The sequence below is a fragment of the Abramis brama genome (genome assembly GCF_963993115.1).
Source record: "Abramis brama genome assembly, chromosome: 22".
Classification (NCBI taxonomy): Eukaryota; Metazoa; Chordata; class Actinopteri; order Cypriniformes; family Leuciscidae; genus Abramis; species Abramis brama.
In genome coordinates this window covers 16121038-16142070 of record NC_139984.1, presented here as the reverse complement: position 1 = coordinate 16142070, position 21033 = coordinate 16121038, and the positions used below count along the sequence as shown (strand labels likewise).

At 38.7% G+C, this 21033-nt stretch overlaps 1 protein-coding gene across 1 annotated transcript; it reads right to left on the bottom strand.

The window, feature by feature from the left end:
- Positions 1–841: 841 nt before the first annotated feature.
- On the bottom strand, positions 842–17417 carry myh7bb (myosin, heavy chain 7B, cardiac muscle, beta b). The gene is made up of 43 exons (XM_084099005.1): positions 17313–17417; positions 16954–17109; positions 16463–16566; positions 15832–15975; positions 15527–15683; positions 15351–15378; positions 15047–15143; positions 14467–14559; positions 14315–14378; positions 14130–14228; positions 13879–13982; positions 13626–13764; positions 13425–13543; positions 13186–13335; positions 12396–12566; positions 12114–12293; positions 11690–11822; positions 11531–11607; positions 11074–11161; positions 10847–10964; positions 10411–10534; positions 10167–10303; positions 7787–8042; positions 7397–7639; positions 7127–7303; positions 6804–6949; positions 6619–6709; positions 6141–6530; positions 5880–6006; positions 5551–5669; positions 4825–5021; positions 4540–4723; positions 4260–4425; positions 4004–4128; positions 3785–3900; positions 3506–3698; positions 2890–3093; positions 2688–2813; positions 2363–2533; positions 2162–2266; positions 1978–2073; positions 1655–1792; positions 842–1356 (listed from the first exon to the last, which is right to left on the bottom strand). Exons 2-43 carry the CDS (start codon positions 17051–17053, stop codon positions 1345–1347), a joined length of 5808 nt encoding a protein of 1935 aa, XP_083955131.1. The 5' UTR covers positions 17054–17109; positions 17313–17417; the 3' UTR covers positions 842–1344.
- Positions 17418–21033: the final 3616 nt, after the last annotated feature.

The following is a 21033-nucleotide window of genomic DNA, read 5'->3' as shown; positions in this document are numbered from 1 at the left end:
GTTAATTGCATGTATACAATGCGTAGGCTATATAACTGGCTGTTCGATTCATTAGTTCTAAAAAGATGATTTTCTTATGTCATCTTTCTCCCTATCAACTTTACCTTTATAATTTTATTATAAGTGTGTTGGAACTAATAATTGTTTTGTTGTCAGATTCCTGCTTACGAAAATAGCTTTGCCTCAAGCTAGACACCACGGATGAATAGGGTAAAAAAAAAAAAAGAGTAATATCACACTTTCCCAGTAGATTGATTACATTAAGAATTGAAAACATTATTTGCATAACAAATTTTCTGCAATTTTATGTTAAAATATGCTAATTGTATATTTGAATCCGATTAAATATGCACTCATTTGCATACATTTCCAGAACAGAAATCTAAAGTTTGGTGTAAATGCTAATCAAGCAGAGATTTCATTGAAAACGTGACAAAGATATGTATTGCAATTACAATGAAAAAAACAGTTTTTGCCTGTATGTCTTGCCTTACACAGATTAACAAATCTTCAGTCTGGTTAGGCTTGACTGTTTTGCTGGTTTTACTTCATACAGTTTTTGGTAGCCGATTCACTTTTTTCTTCTTTTGATCTTCAGAAAGATCCCCCTTTTCACAGATGCTACATAATGTTATATTTTAAATATTTTAACTATTTCTTAATTTGAAATCAGCAACTGTGCAACTGTGAACAACTGTGAGACTCAACTTTCACCCTTTCAGTTTGCATCCCTAGAAAGAACATAAAGTGATCAATCATCCCACTTTGTTGAAATTGAAAGCATGGGTTTGGCATATTATTTGGTGATGCAGGTTGAGTTAGACCAGAAAAACAAGAGCAACGCATTCTTAACATTTTTATTCCAAATTAATTTCTGTGCAACTTGACATGATCATGCAAACATTTCCATTTAGGTGCTGTTTATTTATCATGTCCAAATAGCTTTTCAAATACACTGTGGACTTCAACTCAGTCCAGTTTAAAATCAGAAGGGTACAGGAACACAATTGTTCTTCAGCTGGACTGTAATGACATTGTGATTTTCCAAAACACTGCAAATTATGAGCTCTGCAGCCTGAGCCTCTTCCGAGAAGGATGAAAACTGCTTAAAAAAACTTTTCAAGACTAGTGTTTGATATCTGAAAATCAGCATTTTATCTCTGCAGGCTGCAATTGCAAAAAAAAAAAAAAAAAAAAAACAACTATCAGTTTTAGTTGACTTTCAGTAAGCATTAAACATTTCCAAAACCTCTGTGCCTTGCAGCATATTACATAGAGCAAAAAAGAAAGGAAAGGTACTTGTCACAAGCTACACGACTTAAAAATCATCTGCTTTAATCATCTTCACTCCACAATCTGTGAACAAAAAGGTAGTTTTGTTATGACTCACTTTTATTGTCTTCTTTTTCTTCCATTTATTCATTCTTAAAGGGCCAGTTCACCCAAAAATTAAAATTACGTCATTTTCTGATTTTGTAGGACTTTCTCTCTTCTCTGAACATAAAAGAGGATATTTTGAAAAAAAAAAATCAGATATTTTGAGCTTTTTTTTGTCTAATTGGGTTCAGTTTTGTTGTGGCAATTCATTGACAGAAGTTTAATTTTTGGGTGATCTATATATACACAAGTATCTGAGATCAGTTTACTGTGTTACCTTGACAACATGAGTCTCTCGGGTGCGCACACGCAGCTTGTTGACCTGAGATTCGGCCATATCTGCCCTCTCCTCGGCCTCATCCAGCTCATTCTGGATCTTCTTGAACCGAGTCATGTTGCAGTTGACCTGCTCCTCCTGCCATACAACAACGAGATACAATGCTCTGTAATCTTTAAAAAATGGACAATGCCATATTGTTTGACAGGTCACACGATGAACAAAGTAAAATATTTTGTTACTGTCCAACACTGTACCATATCTTTATGTAATGAAAGATTGAATTACTGAGTTGATATTGCAAGGGAATGGAAAATACGTACAGCATCCTCAGCTTGTCTCTTGAAGCTCTTTACTTTTGCCTGTAATTTGTCAATCAGGTCTTGCATCCTCAGGAGAGTTTTCCTGTCCTCCTCTGTCTGCACAGAGAACACAAAGTCTTTTAGATGTGCTGGAGATGACGAGGCACACTGTTTTTCTGTTGCGTCACGTCTCCGTGAGTAATACCTGGTAAGTGAGCTCTTTAATCCTCCTCTCATATTTTCGCAATCCTTTTTGGAACTCTCCACTCTTCTTCTGCTCACACTCCAGCTCTCCCTCTAGCTCCCGCACCTGATGATTGAAATGTTCCCACAGGTACAGATTAGTCCATAAAATATGTTATATTCATGTCTGCACCAAATGGCCTTTTTTTTTTTTTCTGCTCACCCGAATTTCCATTTTCTGAATCTGTTTCTTTCCTCCCTTGAGAGCAATCTGCTCCGCCTCATCCAGACGCATCTGCAGGTCTTTGATGGTCTGCTCCATGTTCCTCTTCATCCTCTCCAGGTGACTGCTGGTGTCCTGCTCCTTCTTCAGCTCCTCCGCCATCATGGCTGCCTAATGATGGATATGTTTGGTTACAAGTTACAATATAAAACAGCACACTCAAAATAAGTGTTTCAGAGTGGTGCTTTATTGTTGTAATCAGAAAAATTAGATGCGATTTTGACATTTTCTGCCCATGCAAAACTTGCGGACAGTAGTAACTCACATCAGTTATGGCCTTCTTCGCCTTCTCTTCAGCACTTCGACACTCCTGCAGAGCGTCGTCCACTTCCCCAGATAGCATGGACAGATCACCCTCGAGCTTCTTCTTGTGGTTCAACACTACCGTGTTCTGTAGAGATCAGTGTATCGTGAGGTAAAATCATGACGTTTGATTACTGATCATTTGTTTCATTCATTTACCATACCTGAGCATGCAGCAGGTTCACTCTCTCACTGGACTCCAGAAGCTCGTGCTCAGCGACTTTACGCATGCGGTCTGTTTGTTCCACCATTGCGCGCAACTCCTCCAACTCTGCAGTTAGCAGGGTGTTTCTCCTTTCTGTGACTGCCACTTGCTCCTTTTGGTCCTCACACTGATGTACATAATCATCTAACTCTACTTGCAGTTCCTGAGAAGACACAACAATTGCAGTTGACATTTGAATTGTTACACACTTAAATGTATGTTATACAGATTAGAAGAGATGCACTGATATAAAGATTCTGGCCAAAACAGATTAGCTGGTAATTATTTTTATGTTAAGCCTGATATTAAAATGTATTCTATTTTGAGTAAATTAAAAATAAAACTTCAAAAACTAAATGCTTTAGGCATCACAACATTATGAAAATGGATATTCATTTTGGGATTTGCTAAAGATTACATTTAACAGTTTTATTAAAGTTGTTAAAATAGGGAATTGAGCACAATCAATTAAAAATCTTAATATTGTGCATCCCTAGAGATTATTTAAAGTCGTAGTTAAAGATTACTCTGTAGTTTAAATCTGCATATTGCTCCAACCAGCCCTCCCATCTCACCTTGATTTGAAGCTGTAGGTTGCGCACCATTTTTTGAGACTCCACAGCCTGTCTGTTTGCGTGGTTCAGATGGATCTCCATCTCATTCATATCTCCTTCCATCTTTTTCTTCACCCTGACTGCCTCATTACGGGCCCTGGTTTCTGCTTCCAGAGTGGTCTGCATGGTGTCCAGAGTCCGCTGATGGTTTCGACTGCATAGGTAAATAGTCACGTGTTTTAATTAAATAGTGATATTTTAATAGTTTACTTTTTTTATAGATATAAAAGAGTCCCTTACCGGAGATTGTCAATCTCTTCATCCCTCTCTGCAAGTTTCTTTTCAACCTCAGTCCTGGTCTGGCTGAGTTCCAGCTGGATGCGTAGGGTTTTACTCTCCTCGTGCTCCAGAGTGCCCTGAGTCACACAGGGTTAGCAACACATTAGCTTTTCACCCAAGTACATCATTATAAATGTCTGTTGGTGAGCATAGTCTGGTATCTCAGGTAATATTAATCACCTCAGCCTCCTCCAGTGCTGCTTGAATGTTACTCTTCTCAAGGTCCAGAACCTTCTTCATCTGTTCAATCTCATGGATAGTCTTGTTGCCTTGACTAATCTGATCAGTCAAGTCAATGATTTCCTCTGCAAAACAAAGGTCAGGTAAGGCTCATTTTGAAAAACATTCTGGACCAAAATATAACCTCTTGATTAATATAAATGTGTGCAATTTCACAGATATATTCTTTCCTAAAGTCTATGTACAGTCTTTGTACCCTGCAGGTTCTTGTTCTCCCTTTTGATCGTCTCCAGCTGGTCAAGGGCTTCTTCATAGGAGTTTTTGAGTTTAAAGAGCTCTGTGCCGAGACTGCGGGACTCTTTCTGAGAGCCTTCCAGCTCGGCCTGTGTCTCCTCAAACTTCTGCCTCCACTCAGACAGCACCTGGACATAATAATAATAATAATAAAAATAGGTGGTAGTAGAAAATGAATAAGAACAATGCCTATCTGTACTTCTGATTAAACTAAATATTTAAATGTACTTTTTTGTCCTGACCTTATCAAAATTGCGTTGCTTTTTGTCCAGCACAACAGCCACAGCATTAGAGCGTTCCAGGTCAACCATCAAGTCCTCAATCTCAGTCTGCAGACGGTGCTTGGTCTTTTCCAGCGAGGCACATTTGGCATTGGAAGCTTCCACTGCCTCCTCAGAACTCTGGAGCCGTGCAACCAGCTTCTTCCTGAAGACAGATAAATCAGCTTTTTAAATAAAACAGTCATTCTTTTTGATAAGTGAACAAGACCCTATGTTACATTGGCTGATGACAGAGTGGTCTCTTACTTGGCATCCTCTAGTTCATCGGTCCTCTGAATGGCATCAGTCTCATACTTTGTCCTCCACTGTGCAATCTCCGCATTGGCTTTAGACAGAGCACGCTGCAACTCGGATTTGGCCTCCTGCTCCTCCTCAAACTGCTCTCTCAAGAGCTCACAATCATGCCTGGATGATTGTACCGCATGAGCTAAACTGTTCTTTGCCTGGCACAAAGACACAAACACAATATAATATTAAATGTGATTCACTTGAGATGAATATATTGAATATATAAACACTACCAGTGAAACGTTTGGGGTCATTAAGAGTTTTTAAGAAGTCTCTTATGCTCTCCAAAGCTGCATTTATTTGATCAAACACAGTAAAAACAGTAATATTGTGAAATGGTTTTAGTTTAAAATAACTATTTTCTATTTTAATATAATAATAAATTACAAAATGTCCCTGTGATGGCTAAGCTGAATTTTTCAGCAGCCATTACTCCAGTCTTTAGTGTCACTTTTGAGCAATTAAATGCATCCTTGCTGAATAAAAGTATTCATTTCTTTCCAAAATAAAATGATCCCAAACTTTTGAAAGGTACAGTAGGGTCAATTTTTTCAACGCTTTACCTGTCTGCCATAATAATGTAATGCTTCATGTCTTTCTTAAGCAAACATTGATATGCGATTAATTGTGGTGGCACAATTGTGTATGGCACAATGCATCCAATGTATCTAAAATCAGGCTCACTTTGCATTCTTCTTCTAGCTGTTTCTTCATCTCCTCCATGGTCTGGCTGAGACCACTCTTTGTTCGCTGCAGTTGCATGACCAGAACCTCTCTCTCTTCCAGTCTGCGGCTGACCTCGGCTGATAATTGTAAGAGTGAAAAGAGGGAACATCCGTTGGTACTTTACCAAGTGCCAGTTACTTTGTTCTTAAATTATTTGATCTCTGTGTTGGCACTTGTTTCTAAGAAAAAATGTGAATCATATTGTCTATAGGACACTTCCAATCATAACGTATAATATATTTCCAGCTCCTGATCTTTATTCCTTTTTTTAAGTGTAGGACACTGACCACTTTCTGTCTGAGCCCGTGCTTTTTGAGAGGTGACATCCATTAGCTGCCTCTGGAGTTCCTCCGCCTTGGTTTTAGACTCGTTCATCTGGTCCTCGTACATCCTGCACATTTTCTCTGTTGTGGCCTGCAAACATCAGTCTCTTTGTTAATTCCCTCACACTTCATTTGGTACTGTATATATAATATAAACTCTATGAATAGTAACATAATGGCATTATGAATCTCAGAAACCATGTTAAGCACATTGAGATGTTTTACTTTGGCTCTGGAGAGATGTTCAAGGTTAGACGCCAAATCTTCAGACTCCATTCTGGCTTCTGCCTTTTCCTTTTCCAGCCTCTGTTTGACCCTCTGCAGGTTGTCCAGTTGCTCCCCCATCTCAGCCACAGTGTCCGCATGCTTTCTCCGTAGCATGGCCATGGTGGTTTCATGATGCAGAGAGGCTTCTTCCAGATCTCTTCGCATCTTTAAGAAGTCAGCCTCTCGCTTCTTGTTCATCTCGATCTGGGCAGCGGTAGCACCTCCTGCTTCCTCCAGACGTTCACTCAGCTCTTCCAGTTCCCTTGAAACATCACTGCGTTGTTTGTCCGACTTTATTCGAGCTGCTCTTTCAGCCTCAAGTTCCTCCTCAAGCTCTTCTATACGGGTCTGTAAACAGTTTACCATAATACTGTTAGATTAATAACTCATTATGCAAACACGTAATGTTCGGTCAGTAGCCAAATAATTACTTTACCTGTAATTCTTTTATTTTCTTCTGTAGTTGAATAACCAAGGCTTGCTCCTCTTCAATCTTTGCACCTATCTGAACCATTTCGAGGTCTTTCCTACAGAAAAGACCAAGCACAGATTTCACTAGAGAACATAAGCTTACAGCATTTTTGTAGCACAGTACTTCCATTTAACATGACGAAATCTCACTTCTTTAGTCTGTCCTCTAGCTGCTGTTTGTTGTTCTCCAAATCCATGGATGACTCCATGGAAAGCTTCAGATCGGCCTCAAGCTTTCGCTTCACCCGCTCCAGATCCATACGCACTTTCTTCTCTTGCTCCAAAGAGCCCTCTAACTGTTCCAATTAACACATAATAATAAACAATGAGAAATGTATTACTCAACCATTTTGCTAGGTTACACTGTCGTGTAGGCTAATAAGTTTTTCATTTCCACTGTGCTGTGAATAAAGAGTTTCGGATTGCTACAGAGTTTGTCTCATAGGGTTTTACTGAGCCCACTTTATACTCACATCATCCACCTGCTGCTCAAGTTTGATCTTGGCCTTAGACAGCATGTTCACTTTGTTCTCCTCAGTCTGCAGGTCTTCCAGAGCCTGCTGATGTGCATCCTGGAGGGCTTTCTTCTCTTTAGTCAGCCTCAGGATGGATTCATCCAATGCAGCCATTTCCTCCACCAAGTTTTTCACCTGAGTCAACCAGAGAGAACTAGGTAGTTAATCAGTGCATTAGAGGAACTAACGTAGACCACATTGCCCCATCCATGAACGGATCAGTGTTACCTTGTTCTCAGTGGCATGCTTTTCCTTCTCCACCTTGGCCAAAGTAATCTCCAGGTCATCCAGGTCTTTTTTCAGCTCAATACACTCATCCTCAAGTTTGCGTTTCTTGGCCAGGATGGTGGCATTAACCTCCTCTTCATCCTCCAGCCTTTCCATCAGCTCCTTTATTTTCCCCTCCATCTGGATCTTAGCCTTGATCAGCAGGTTACAGCGGTCTTCAGCATCAGCCAGATTATCCTGCTCCTGGGGTCAGAATGTAAAGATGAATTCTTTCCATCTTTCCTTTGACTAGTGTTTGATGCATAAAAGCAAGTAAAATATGATTGCTATTAACTGTGATTCTGAATCTTAACTTCTTGTTTCATTGGTATGATCCACTCTTGCACTCACCGCTTGAAGTTGTAAGGAGAGGTCATTTTTCTCTTGCACCAAAGAGATCTGTTTCTCCTCAATCTCCTTCCTCTTCACCTCAGACCTCTCAAGAGCCTCCTTTAGCTTCTGGAACTCCTCCTTCAGTGCAGCCAGCTCCTTCTCTGTAGCTGCGCTCCTCAGCAGGGGTTTGATCTTGAAGAACAGACACATCCATGGCCAGTTCTTGACTGCGTAAAAGGCACGGATGTTCCACTGAATCACCATCAGAGCTTCCCTGAGTGAAGACAATCAGATGGTGGATCAGTGACATACTGTATATGGCTTTCCACGATAAAGAAAAGGAAAAATCGGGTTTAAACATATGCCAAGTTCTCAGAAATGTACTCTTTATGTTGGTTTCATATGGTTCTAAAAACTTTTATACCATAAAAAAAAAAAGTGTAAATGTACTGATCCCAAAAATGTCATCTTGTTTAATCATAAAGTAAAATATAACACATCTTCCTTACATCTAAGTACATGTGAGTGTACGTCTTAATCATTATATATAGATTATTTCAAGGTAAAAAAATTAACAAAAAATGAATTACTAATCAATAAAATAACTTTTAACATTTTAACCTATATGTTGGGTGCACTCATAACTTTTAACCTGCATGTTGGGTGCACCACAACCCTTTCTTCAAAAAGTATTTACTGTTTTTACAATTAAGCCTTTCCTTCATTTTCTTGATATCAGGAGAGTTTTACCACCCTGGTATTTTTAACTTTAAGCTTAAATTTTTTTTAATTTTATGTCCCCTAATTTTCATCGTAGAGGTGCTGTATTCAAGTCAATGTGTGTATGACTTGCATGTTAAACATATATATTTTTAACTAAATAGATCCATGAAAAATTTGCATAATGTCATTGAGCCTGGTGCTGGTATATATGGAGTTGTCTAGGAAATATTTTGGACTACACAAAACATTGGGTAAATACTTTACAATGTTTCAATATAAGATACATACTAGGAATGTCCCAAACAAGTTTTTTGTGCCCCCAAAACGATCCGAGTCAATGAATATCGAGTATCTGCAGATAGCATGTCCAGATCCTATACTTGTAATTTCCTAGTACTTGGTGCACACTTAAAGTACACTCAAATCAATCCAATATATACAGGGCTGTGCAGAGAGTTTCTCAGGGGCAGGGGCTCAAATGTAAAAAAAAGGGGCATTTATCACTAGAGTAACTACAATGTAACAGTTACTAAAGTAATTATATATATATATATATATATATATATATATATATATATACATATTTATAAATAAATAAATATGTATATGTATATATATCATGCACACACACTTGAGCTTATTCTTTTCCTTTTAATGACGGTTGGCAAACCCACTTGGGTGCATTCCGCTACCTACTGCATGGCACCAGCGTGACAGCTGATGTAAAATTAAGGATCAGGCTTAGGATAGCCGATGCGATCAATAAAAAAAAATGCTTAATCGGCCCCAATAACGATCCTTCAGATCGGCTCAGGACATCTTTAATACATACTGTAAGAGGATCAAGATGAAGCCTTTTACACTCTCTCAAAACTCCTTGTGTCTAAGGATAAAAGAACCCGTATCCATTTTGTAGCCTGCACCTCAAACTCCCTGCCCCTGTTGTTCTAAATTAGCTCAGCATGTCTAGCACCAAATAGGGCCAGGCTGCCACACGCCATTGTTTCGTGTGTTCTAAATCAGTAATCCCACTGTGATACTGAGCATGCCTAAAGAGTAAATCAATTCCGCATTGCTGAAGCGGCAACACAATCAGGAACAGTCAAAGGTCAGGCAGAGGTTGTTGATTATCTAAAGCTGAACCCTTCTGAAGAAACAAGAGGACTTAATGTCCTGTCACCTGGGATGGCATTTCAGCAGTTTTCAGCCTGCTCCCAGCCATACCCATTCTGGACAAAAGAAGGTTATTTATATTAAAGATCGGAGGGGGCACTCTGGTAAGGAACCATCAACAACTGGTATGTGCGCTCTTTGCGGGATATATGACCCACCTCCACACCTGCTTTTGTAAATGCCATTTTGGGTGGAGGGGGTTTAACTGGCTTTTTCTGTAGTGACCACACACACACACAAACACAAAACAAACGGACACACGCCAGACACACGCCACAACATAGTCCGCATACACTTCAGACATTCCTCCCATAGATTTACAGGCTCATAGGCCTACACACACTCTCAACAGTTTATCGACATGTTTAGAAAGGGCTTAAGGATGTGATATCTGCAATCTGACACCTTTTTCAGTCAGTGAGTAACAGCAAAACTATTTGCGTTTGGCTATTTAGATGCTTTATGACTATTGTCATGGTTTGGACATCCAAATAGCACATACTTCTCTTTCATCATCCTTCTGCGCTCCATTTGCATGAGTTTTCCCCTGCAGAAGGCCTGCAGCAAGGTGAGGATCTTAGACAGACGTTCGTCTCTCATGTCCTCCAGATGGCCAAGAAGTCCCGCCTTAAAGAAAACCTGAAGGAGGACAGATTCACAGGTCAGTGTAGCCTAGGATGAGTTTTAAGTAACTGAAAAATACAGTAGTGGGCATGATAGGAGTGAAAGAGAACTATTTCATGAACCTTGCTGTGGCCAAACTTGTACTGTGTGTGGTCGATATCCAGAGACCCAAGCAACTTTTCTACAGCTTTCCTGCTGTCCACATATGTGTCCTCTGGGATGGCCAAAGGGTTCAGGATACGGTAGCTGGTAAATCATGACGGTTTAGTTAAATATCTTTATTCATCTTTCTATTGGGGTTGTGCACCATTCAAAATTTACTTGAGAATGGCTTTTAAATTGTTAAATTTTAATACAAGAAAGTAGAATTAAAGTAGTGAAAATCAAAGAGATAGATAGATTGACAGATATTATACTCTACACTACATCCCCAGAATGCATTACCTGTGTTAAATCTTCATTTAATTACCATTCACCAAAATAATCTTCCTGTCATTCCAGCATTATCTAGTCTCTTGTGCCCCTAATTACAAGTGTGACCTATAAAGAAAAACTCACCGCTGTTTGAACTCTGCATAGAGAATCCGGTTGGGAAATCCCTTCCTGCAAATGCGGATTCCTTCAAGAACACCATTGCAGCGAAGCTGGTGCAGAACCAGAAATGGCTCCATCATCCCTATCAGAAACAAGAACAGAAACTGAACACTGATGGTGTGTTTACGTTGGTTTATGGAGATCTTACAGCATAACAAATGGTTTTATCCTCAACACTGAATTTTTTGTACCTGGGGTCTTTGACTCATTTGGGATAATGCAGCGCACAAAATGAGGCTGAGTGCTTCTCAAATTAGTCATCAACTTGTTTAGATTTTCCTAGAGTGATATAGAAGGAAAGGTCATTATGCAATATGATAAGATTTAAACAAATTTTAAATCAGCTCACTGTCTCCATGCTTGCAACAACTGGGTCAGATCTTACCTGCGTCTCTGCATCTGCAGCTGGTGAAAGCTGAGCCAGCACAGACTTAAAGTGATGTTCATGGGTCAGATTACCTAAACATCACTGCAAGTCTTAACTGGCTCACTTTCCAACACCATTTCCAATATCTAACATTTGCAGATTTTTAGTTGCAGTGAAAAGTTGCTTTCATGGTGCATTTATATATAACGTCATTTGATATCACACAGTATACCTATAGAAAATACATAATCTCTCCTCCGTATCTCCTCACTCTTACCCACCTTATGCAGCTGGGACACTGTTTGGAATGAAGCACCTTTCTTCCTCTTCTCTCTGCCCCCTGGCTTTGCTTCTGTACCTTTAACAATACATGTAAAACACCTCAGTACAATCTAGCCTAGTGGAATCATCATTTTAATATCAGTTGTATTAATATACACCTGAATCTAAACTGATGAAGTTCTCGAAGAGGATTGCCATTAACTTGTTGGACGATCTCTGGAAGATTCCCACCACTGTTTCATTTAGAGGATCTCTGTTTTTGTCAAGCCATCCATTGATGTTGTACGGCACCTGACAACATACATGCATGTGAATTTATATTATATGTTAAGTTAATTATAGTGATCAAGTGATTTATCCTTTGCCACTCTTGAGCTATCACCATTGTGCCATTGAGCAAGGCACTTAACCTCAGCTTGCTCCAGACAATCCCTGTTACTTAAATGGTGCCATTCTATGGCGGCATTGCATACTGTAAATTGCTTAACAAATTCCAATGACTCCAGTAATGCGGCTTATAAAGAGTCTATTATTGTATGCTATGGTAAATATGTCTGTGAATATGATGTTATTTTCACTCACCACTCCAGCGTAGTGCACCAGCTCAAAGTGAGTGTCATATTTGCGTTTTTTATCTGGCCTTGGTTTCAGGAAGTTGGGAGACTTGCCAAGGTGATTATCGTAGAGTTTAGCTTTGAAGCTGCTCTCTGTGGATTTAGGGAACATGCACTCCTCCTCCAGAATAGACAGTATACCCAACGGCTGCAAACAACACAAGAAGGATGTAACAGTTAGAGTTGCTTAGTATTATCTTATACAAACGTACACATGCTTTCGCAGAGTTGTATGTAATTCTATATCAACCTTCTCAATGAGGTCAATGCAGGCTTGCAGGTCTAATCCAAAGTCTATGAAAGTCCACTCTATGCCCTCTGTCTTGTACTCCTCCTGCTCTAGGATGAACATGTGATGGTTGAAAAACTGTTGCAGTTTCTCATTGGTGTAGTTGATGCACATTTGCTCAAAGTTGTTGAACTGTTCAGGGAAATAGAAGAGAAAGAGTTTTTCAAATAAGGTACAATGAGTACTGAATAATGTATATGGGTGGGTATCAATGTACATTTCCTGAATCAAGTTCGTGATTCAATCTGATTGTGATTTAATGTTATAGTCCACTTTAGACATTCATTCTACTAACTATAAGTAACTTTGCAACTTCATATCAGCTACAAGTCATTAGAATATTAGTAGACTGTCTGCTTAATGTCTGCTAACACTTTATTTTGATGGTTTCCAACAGACATTCTACTGACTATAAGTAGCTTGTCAAGTACATCAACTTTATCATTAAAAATAATTGGACTACATTGTTTGCAATGCATATTTTTGATTCACTACCAAGAACCAGTACATAAGAGGCAATGAATCATTGAAAAGTGGTGCAGGAACCACTTCCACAGGGTAAAAAAAGAGCTTTTAAGAATCAAAATGTGTCAATCAAATGAAATTTGCGATTAATGGAGAAAATCCATATTTTTACTCAGCCTTAATTTTGTATCTTGTGTCTTTAAGATCCACATCTGATGTGCTGACAGTGGTAAGGAGTGATGCAAAGCAATATACAAGCAATTTACAAATATTCAAACTGACTTACCTCAAAGATCTCAAAGCCTGCTATGTCCAGCACTCCTATGAAGAACTGACGGGGGATGGTCGTGTATAGGGTTTTATTGATTCTGCTCACCAGCCATTTAAACATGCGGTCATACGTGGCTTTGGCCAAAGCACCAACAGCATAGGTCACCTGTCATGACACAAAAGCACAAATACTCTCACTGCTTGGTGAAATTAAATAGCAGGGATACTAATTCATCATTTACTGACCAAACTGACCTGTTCAACTGTCTGTCCTTTGACAATGTACTCATTGCCCACTTTCACTCTAGGGTGAAGCAGTCCTTTTATGAGGTCAGCTGAACTGATCCCCATGAGATAGGAGGCTTTGTCTGCACCTGAGTAACAAAATCACAGCGCTTAGCCAAACCAAGATGCTGACTGAGACGTTGGCCTTGCTTATGACAGAATCCCTCTTACTTTCAGTGCCATCTGCCTCTGCTTGCTCCTCTCTCTGCCGCACTTTGAACTTCATGTTGCCAAAGTGCATGATGGCACCGACTATCTTGTAACAGCCATACTTCTCCTCAGGAGTGAAACCAAGGGTGTCCATTGCATGCTAGAGAGGAAGGTAAGCAAGTTGCATTATAGGTGAGTGGTCGTTCTGTGTTTATGTGGAATAATTAGCATCTAGGTAACTCTTTGCAGTGATCTCCATCATACAAGTACTTACATCAGTTGCAAGCAGCTCATCTCCATCGTCCATGTGGTCAACAGTTACAACACCCTGCGAGCAGAAGTGGTAGTCAAAGGGATTTGATGACACCAGCAGCATGTCTGTATAACACATGGAAGAGGTTTGGTTTTTAAGTCACACAGTGCACTGAGGATGGAATTCTGCTGGCATTTTAACATTTATACTTGATATATACTTAGTTCTTTAGCTTAAATAGTAGCCATGCCGTATGTGTTTCCTCTGAATACCTAGGAGTTCTGGTTTCCTTTGCGAGAGGATCTGGTAGTAGATGTGGTAGCTTCTCTCTCCAGTTTGCTGAAAAATCACTCTAGATTTTTCCAGAAGATCTAAAGAGAATGTGAAATGGAACAGGATTTGAAGGAATAACAATATATATAATCTATTAACAGTATTATTTTTCAAATCAGCTTACAGATGTCAATGTCAGAAGATGCAAGTTTCCCTGTAGGAGCAAAATGGATTCGTATGAATTTACCCTGTGTTAAAGAGAGGAGAAAAAAGTAAAACGGAGAACGATACTGAAAGAAAGTGAGATGTTGTGCTCATCTTATGACGTTTACTCACAAAGCGGGATGAGTTGTCATTCCTCAGGGTTTTTGCATTGCCGAAAGCTTCCATAGCTGGGTTGGCCTCAATTATCTGATCCTCTAATGTACCCTATTTACGTTGAAAACAGAGAAATGTGTGAGTTTATAATCGAACACTAAAATTATATCTATGAGTAGGACAGAACAAACTAATGAAAAATGAAAATGAAATATTATCTGTCATGATTGAGGGGAAAATAGATGAAATCAGGTTTTTTTCTGAAAAAGTGAAAAAGGAGCTTATAATGTTAAAAACAAAAGACAAAATGAGAGACATTGCAAAAAGGGGAATGGGCAATGTAAAGAGTGGTATAAAAAGGGTTTATAAAATCATACTGGAACGGGAAAACAAAACTCGGGTAACAAATCTCTGAGGGTCACTCCTTATCGGTTAAAAGGATGTCTGTGAATTCAAAAGGAATAGATAAACATTTAGACGTGATTAAAAATCCCAAAAAACAAGATGTAGAGGAACAAAAGTAAGACTCGCAGGGAGACAAAAACAAGGGATAAGGATGGGTGATGACAAAAAGAAGCAGAGAAGTTTCTGCCCTTACTCCTTTTTTGCCCCCTGCTTCACCAAGAGCAGCTATTATGGCAAAATACTGAATTACGCGTTTCGTGTTGACAGTTTTGCCAGCACCGGATTCTCCGCTAGGCATGGACAAAATTCATGTGAAATATACATGAAACATTATTAAATCCAAAAGGAAAGATTGAAAAAGAAAAAAGAAAACTCTTCAAAATGACAAAAACCCATTTTTTTATACCGCTTCGTGATTAAATAATGAGCAAAAAGGATTTCAGATCATTCTGACCTAATAGTTGTAGAACAGAATGTCGTGGTGGAAGGTTACTTACGTGATAAGCATTGACTGGTTTTCACGATCTACAAGGAAAAAAGTTTACTGAGTACATGGTAAAGAATAAAGAATGCATTATCTTTTGACCACAGTGCAATTCGGAATCAAAACAAATGCAACATTTAAGGCCTGTGTGAAATAGAGATCAAAAGTGAAATATGTTTCAGACCATACTTTTTAGCATGTCATTGTAGGCATTGTCTGCTATGGAATAGATGTGAGGCGGAACATCTGAGCGACGCTTTCCCTTATACGCTGCAACCACTTCAGGAGAATAGACAGGAAGCCATTTATACGGGTTAACCGTCACACAAAACAGCCCTGAATACGTCTGTGGACAGACAGAAAAGAACACGCATGAAGACTGAGAAACCCTAAAATGACATCGAAGAAACAGATATCTTGATTCTCAAGTTATTTTTAAAACTCTTTTAGATACAGACAGCTGTTAAACAGTAAATGATAAAGTCGTGTCTCACATAGATCATCCAGAAACTGTAGCGACGTCTGAGGTTGAAAAGAACAGAGGCCTCATTGAGGTGCGTAAGCATGGCCATGTCTTCAATCATGTCAAACTTCGGGGGATTCATCTGCTGAATGTCATCCTCTTTCACTGTTAACATCTGTCAGGATTAGATTAAAGAATTTAATCACCACCTTGTGATGCATTTTCTTTTTCCACTGCAGAATGAATGTAGTCACTTGAATGACAATTGTAGAAACATGCGAAATTGGCCTGCTGAGCTTATTTGCTATAAATACAATACAATACACAGACAAAAAAAATCAGCCCACAGACAACATCAGCATTGGTATACACTGCAATAAAAAAAAAATATATATAATTCTCTAGTGAAAACACCTCAAACAAATACTTAAATTTATGTTTCTCTATCTGTTTTTTCCCCAAAATTTTTTTAAGCATAAGCTTTTTGCTTAAAACAAGAAGAAAAAAAAATTCCAATGAGGTAAGAAAGATGTAATTTCTTCTCAAAAATTGTCTCTTGTAAGAATGTAGATATACTTACTGAAAAATAAGACAAAAATTGTGATTAATATTTTTTGCAGTGTGGTCACAGAAAAAACAAGGGCAGTTTAAGCTTCACTGACCATTCCATCTTTGGTCTCCACCATGACTTTGTCTCCATCGGTATCTTTGATCTCCACCTCAATGTAGGCTTCATTCTCATCTGGAATATAAACACGTTTCTTCCCTGCACACAGAAGTATTTGTCACTTCTTAATTGAACTGCCAGACAGGTAACATTACAAACCATGGTAGATAAACCTCTTCTGCATGCAATACCAATTAAACATAATACTTATTATTATTATTACATTAATTTTTAATTTAGGTTATAGCCTAATATAAATATATATTGCATTTATTTACATTTAAAATAAACAAAATTGCGTGTTATGTCAAGATATCTATGCGTTTTCACATGCACAATACATGCTCATCTTAATGTGTAACTCGTTCAGAATTGGATAGGATTTAAAATTAATGATTTGAATTTTGATAGGATTCTGCACCAATAATAGTAAAAAAAACAAAAACTCGTTTTCACATAGGACACAAACAGGACGTCTGACAGTACCATCAAACGCATGGGCCTGCGCAGCGAGTTGTTCCAGGTTGGTTTTACGCAGGAATGTGGCCGCATCTCCGAATTCCCTCAATTCCATAAAGCGGGACATGATTAACGCTTCCGGTCCCGGACCTGCACTCAAACACCTGTAACGTCGTAGAAACTCTGTTAGAAAAAAAAAAAAAAAAAGATTTTCTCTTCTTTGTTTTGTTTCACATAGGCATGTGTTGAAAAAAAGTCAATCTCTAATCCACAATCTTGGTGAGTATTTGTGTACAAGAACCTCGAATTCTTCAAAACTGTCACATACAAGGCACGGCGCACTATCCAAACAGCGCTGTGGAAAGCACATGCATTTGAGTACTGACCTCAGTAATGTCTAAACGGGTTGGCCTCGGAAGAAGTGGCCTGGTCCTCTTTTATTGTTCCCCTCAAGGTCAGAGTTGGGGAGATATGTCAGATATTCCCATGTGTCCGTGTGTGTTCAGTTGCTCATTGGCTGCGCGTCCGTGCGGTCCGTCCCTGCGCGATCACAAAAGGCAAACAGGTTTGACGAACCGTACTGTACGGGGTTATTTTTAAAACAACATTGTTGTTGCTTGTGATTAATGTGCTGTTGTCCAGAGGTTAAATGCACGACCTCTCTCTATTTCTTTAAAGTATTCAATTATGTTATGGGCAAAAAATGATAAGTAAAAAAAAAAGAAAGAAAAACTTCGGCTTTGGAGGGTTTTGACCCTTATTGAGGCCTGAACCCCCATATGGAAATGAAAACAAAAGATTAGGGAGGAGACTTTTTTTTGTTTTGTTTTTGTATAAATATACGGAATTTTCTAACAATAATTCTGTAAACAAAAAAGTTAGATTATAAGTTAAATTGACGCTTGAGAACAGTTTACCTGTGGTAACAATAGCAACGGAAGGTGCTCGAGACTTCCGTCATTGTATCGAATTGTATCGGACGGTATATTGACAAAACAGTTCAAATGTATTTGTTGTTTTTATGAGTTTTTTTTAAATTATCACGTTAGTAAATAGAAATATAATTTTATATGTAGGCTATAAAGAAGGGTTTTGCAGAATTTGCACGACAGGCAACCCTTAGCCTACTCATAAAATTACATTTCTATTTTCTATAGGCTTTATGCAATTAGTTTATTCGAATATAAAATATAAATGTAATTTTATGTGTAGGCTAGGTGAGTTTAAGTTTATTTATATTTGTATTACTTAATGTATATTTATAATATGATTACTTACACATTAACAGCATACCAGTTTGAATACAACATGGGCCAGTTCAGAGAACTATCAGGGGATTTTTAAGAGTAGGCTTAAACTGTGTTATGACAGGATGATATGGTATTGAAAGGAATGGGATCAGTCTGTGCCTATAACTTAGGGCTTCCTATAACTTAACTTGTGAGACAAGGATTTTTAAAAATTGTGTCACAACTTGGTGCAGTCCATTTCTGTGAGTGTAAGGGTATCTATCTTTGCCTCATTTGACAGACTAGTTGAAAGACATAGTGGTATGTTCAATATAACACACAAGATCTGCATAACGTTCATACTGATACAATCAGATCCTCCTTAGCAAATAGGCGCCTCAGAAGCTGTCGACCTTGAGGGGTAAAGCGGAGATAAGTGTCCTCTAGCAGAATCCAGAGCCCACTATGTAGTCCGAAAATAGAAGAGAATACAACTCCTGTTCCCAATAGCCGGCATTCCGTGCAGAGATAGCCATGCTGTCTGGCATGGGTTTGTGGTTAAAGAGGCGGTGCTCTGCTTTGTTTCCCTTAGAAATTACTGAGAGTGATCAGCCAGTGATTTAAACACTGAAAGAGCGTCCACACTATCTTCTCAACCCTATAAATACTGAAAGAGGTGCAGATGTCACCATTTATGTTTGATTGTTGAAAGTGCTGTTAAACACAGATCAAAAGTAGGCATTATTTACATATATTTTTTTCATTTACTTTTTAATTAGGCCTATACATTTATTTTTTGTAGTGACATCAGTAATTATATCGCAATGAATTAGGCTACTTCATACAGCAATTTCCTTGTTGAGCATTGCCCTTGTTGGGCAATATGTTTTTATAAATAAAAAATATACATTTATTCAATGGTGTGATTTATCATTCTTATCAAAACAATGAGTTATTTTAAATTACTGAAAAAATATGTGGTAGTAACTTAGACAAATTTATACATAGTCACCCTAACTTTACTAATTAGAAAATAGTACATATTGCAAAGACTTCTATTAATCGTTTTGCACTATTTACTATGAATTACACAATGGAAAGAGAGAATGAATTACGATGAACCAATTCACTAGAATGAATCAGACTTTACCCTTTGTTTTTAGCTCAGTAATTAAATACAGCGATGCAGTGTTTGGTCTCGCTACTCATGGTAAAAAAAAAATTCTTGTTACTGGAAAAGGTAAGTTACATTGAAAAGAATCTACTATCACTACTAAAAATGTAGTTTTAGTTAGTAGTTGTATTTGCTACTTTTACATTTATTAATTTAGCAGATTGAAGCATTGTCTAGAAGTATCTTTTAGTTAGTTACTATCCAACATTGTACAATTTATTACAATGTCACTTGCCATAAAAGAGCAACCGAAATGGCACACCTGAACAAAGCTTCCAGGAACCAGGTTTTGAAGTTCTACACATGGTGAGCAGTTGTTACAGATTATCAGCTCTCATACAGTGGCACAAGCCTCTACCACAGAGGCCAAAAAGGTCAGAGGTGGAGGGGGGCGGTCACATTCTGTACACCCACACTCAATGGAGGCAAGGAAAATACACAAAATGAATGTTTGCCTCTTGCCAATAAAAAAAAATACAGTATCTCCTGGTCTTTTAAATCCTATGTGTGATCTATCCACCAGGCGCAGACATGTGAACCATATCCCAGATGAGCAGCGTTCGGCTCCCCCATAATTCTCGATTCTTCATTAGTTTTTCCCGCTGACCTGCCTCTGACAGTGGCGTATTGTAAGACCCTGGCACACAGCAACCCCCCCTGCACCTGTGTGTGTGATTGAGAACGAAGAGAAGGAGAGTTTGGGAAACCCTAGATGCCCTAATCTCAGGATTACCAGCCGGCCCATCCCCACAAATCGGCAGTAACATAAGCTAATCAGTCTTTTAGCAAGTGACTCAGTGGATGGAGACAACCAGTGCCGTTCTCCCCCATCCGGCTCCAACGCTCGGCCCGTCTGCATTGTGTTAGGTCTCCACTGCACCACCATCCTTCTCACACACAATCAAACGCATAGCCTAGATATGAGCACCCACAGCTGTCTGTCTATTTTAGTCTGGATTTTGACAGCAGTATATCTACCCTCCCCTGTAACAATCCCTGACGCCTTCACCAGAACAATAGGCAGCAGCTCACATAAACCTTTTAAACTTAGAAAGCGCTCAGGCTCAAGAATAGCCCAGCCATTCTGGCGCAATCTCCTGCCACACGGTAAGCCCAGAGAGGACGGACAGAGTTAACAAGGCCTTGAGTCAACACTGACTTAAATAATCCATGCCTGATTCAAGTCTATGTGCGCAGATGCTCAAAGTTACATTTTATAAAATAGATTCGACTCTAAATTCTGATAGGATGAACTGCATTTAAAGCCATTGTAAAATATGCATTTGTATCCACACACACACACACACACACACACACACACACACACACCTTAATGCGCCAGGTTGCTCTGATAATATTAGACTAATGAACTATATTACTTGCTGGAACAATTCTTTCTTCTTCTCATTATTATTAATATACTAATGATGAGAAGAATGTATTTTTAATATAATTTAAGTATTAAATATTGGTCAAAAACCAATCAGAGTGAAGTCACGGTAATGCTCAGCCTCTCCGGCTTATCACTTTAGAATGTTTAACTGCTATACATTTACAGTGATTGAAGTGATAAAGTGAGTGTGTGTGTGTGGTGTGATGAATGGTGACCATGTGCAAACCCTCATAACATCACTTTATCTCTCCATCTGCTCATTGTCTCTTAACATTCTCAGCATAAGCTTCCGCTCTCATATTTAGTATTTA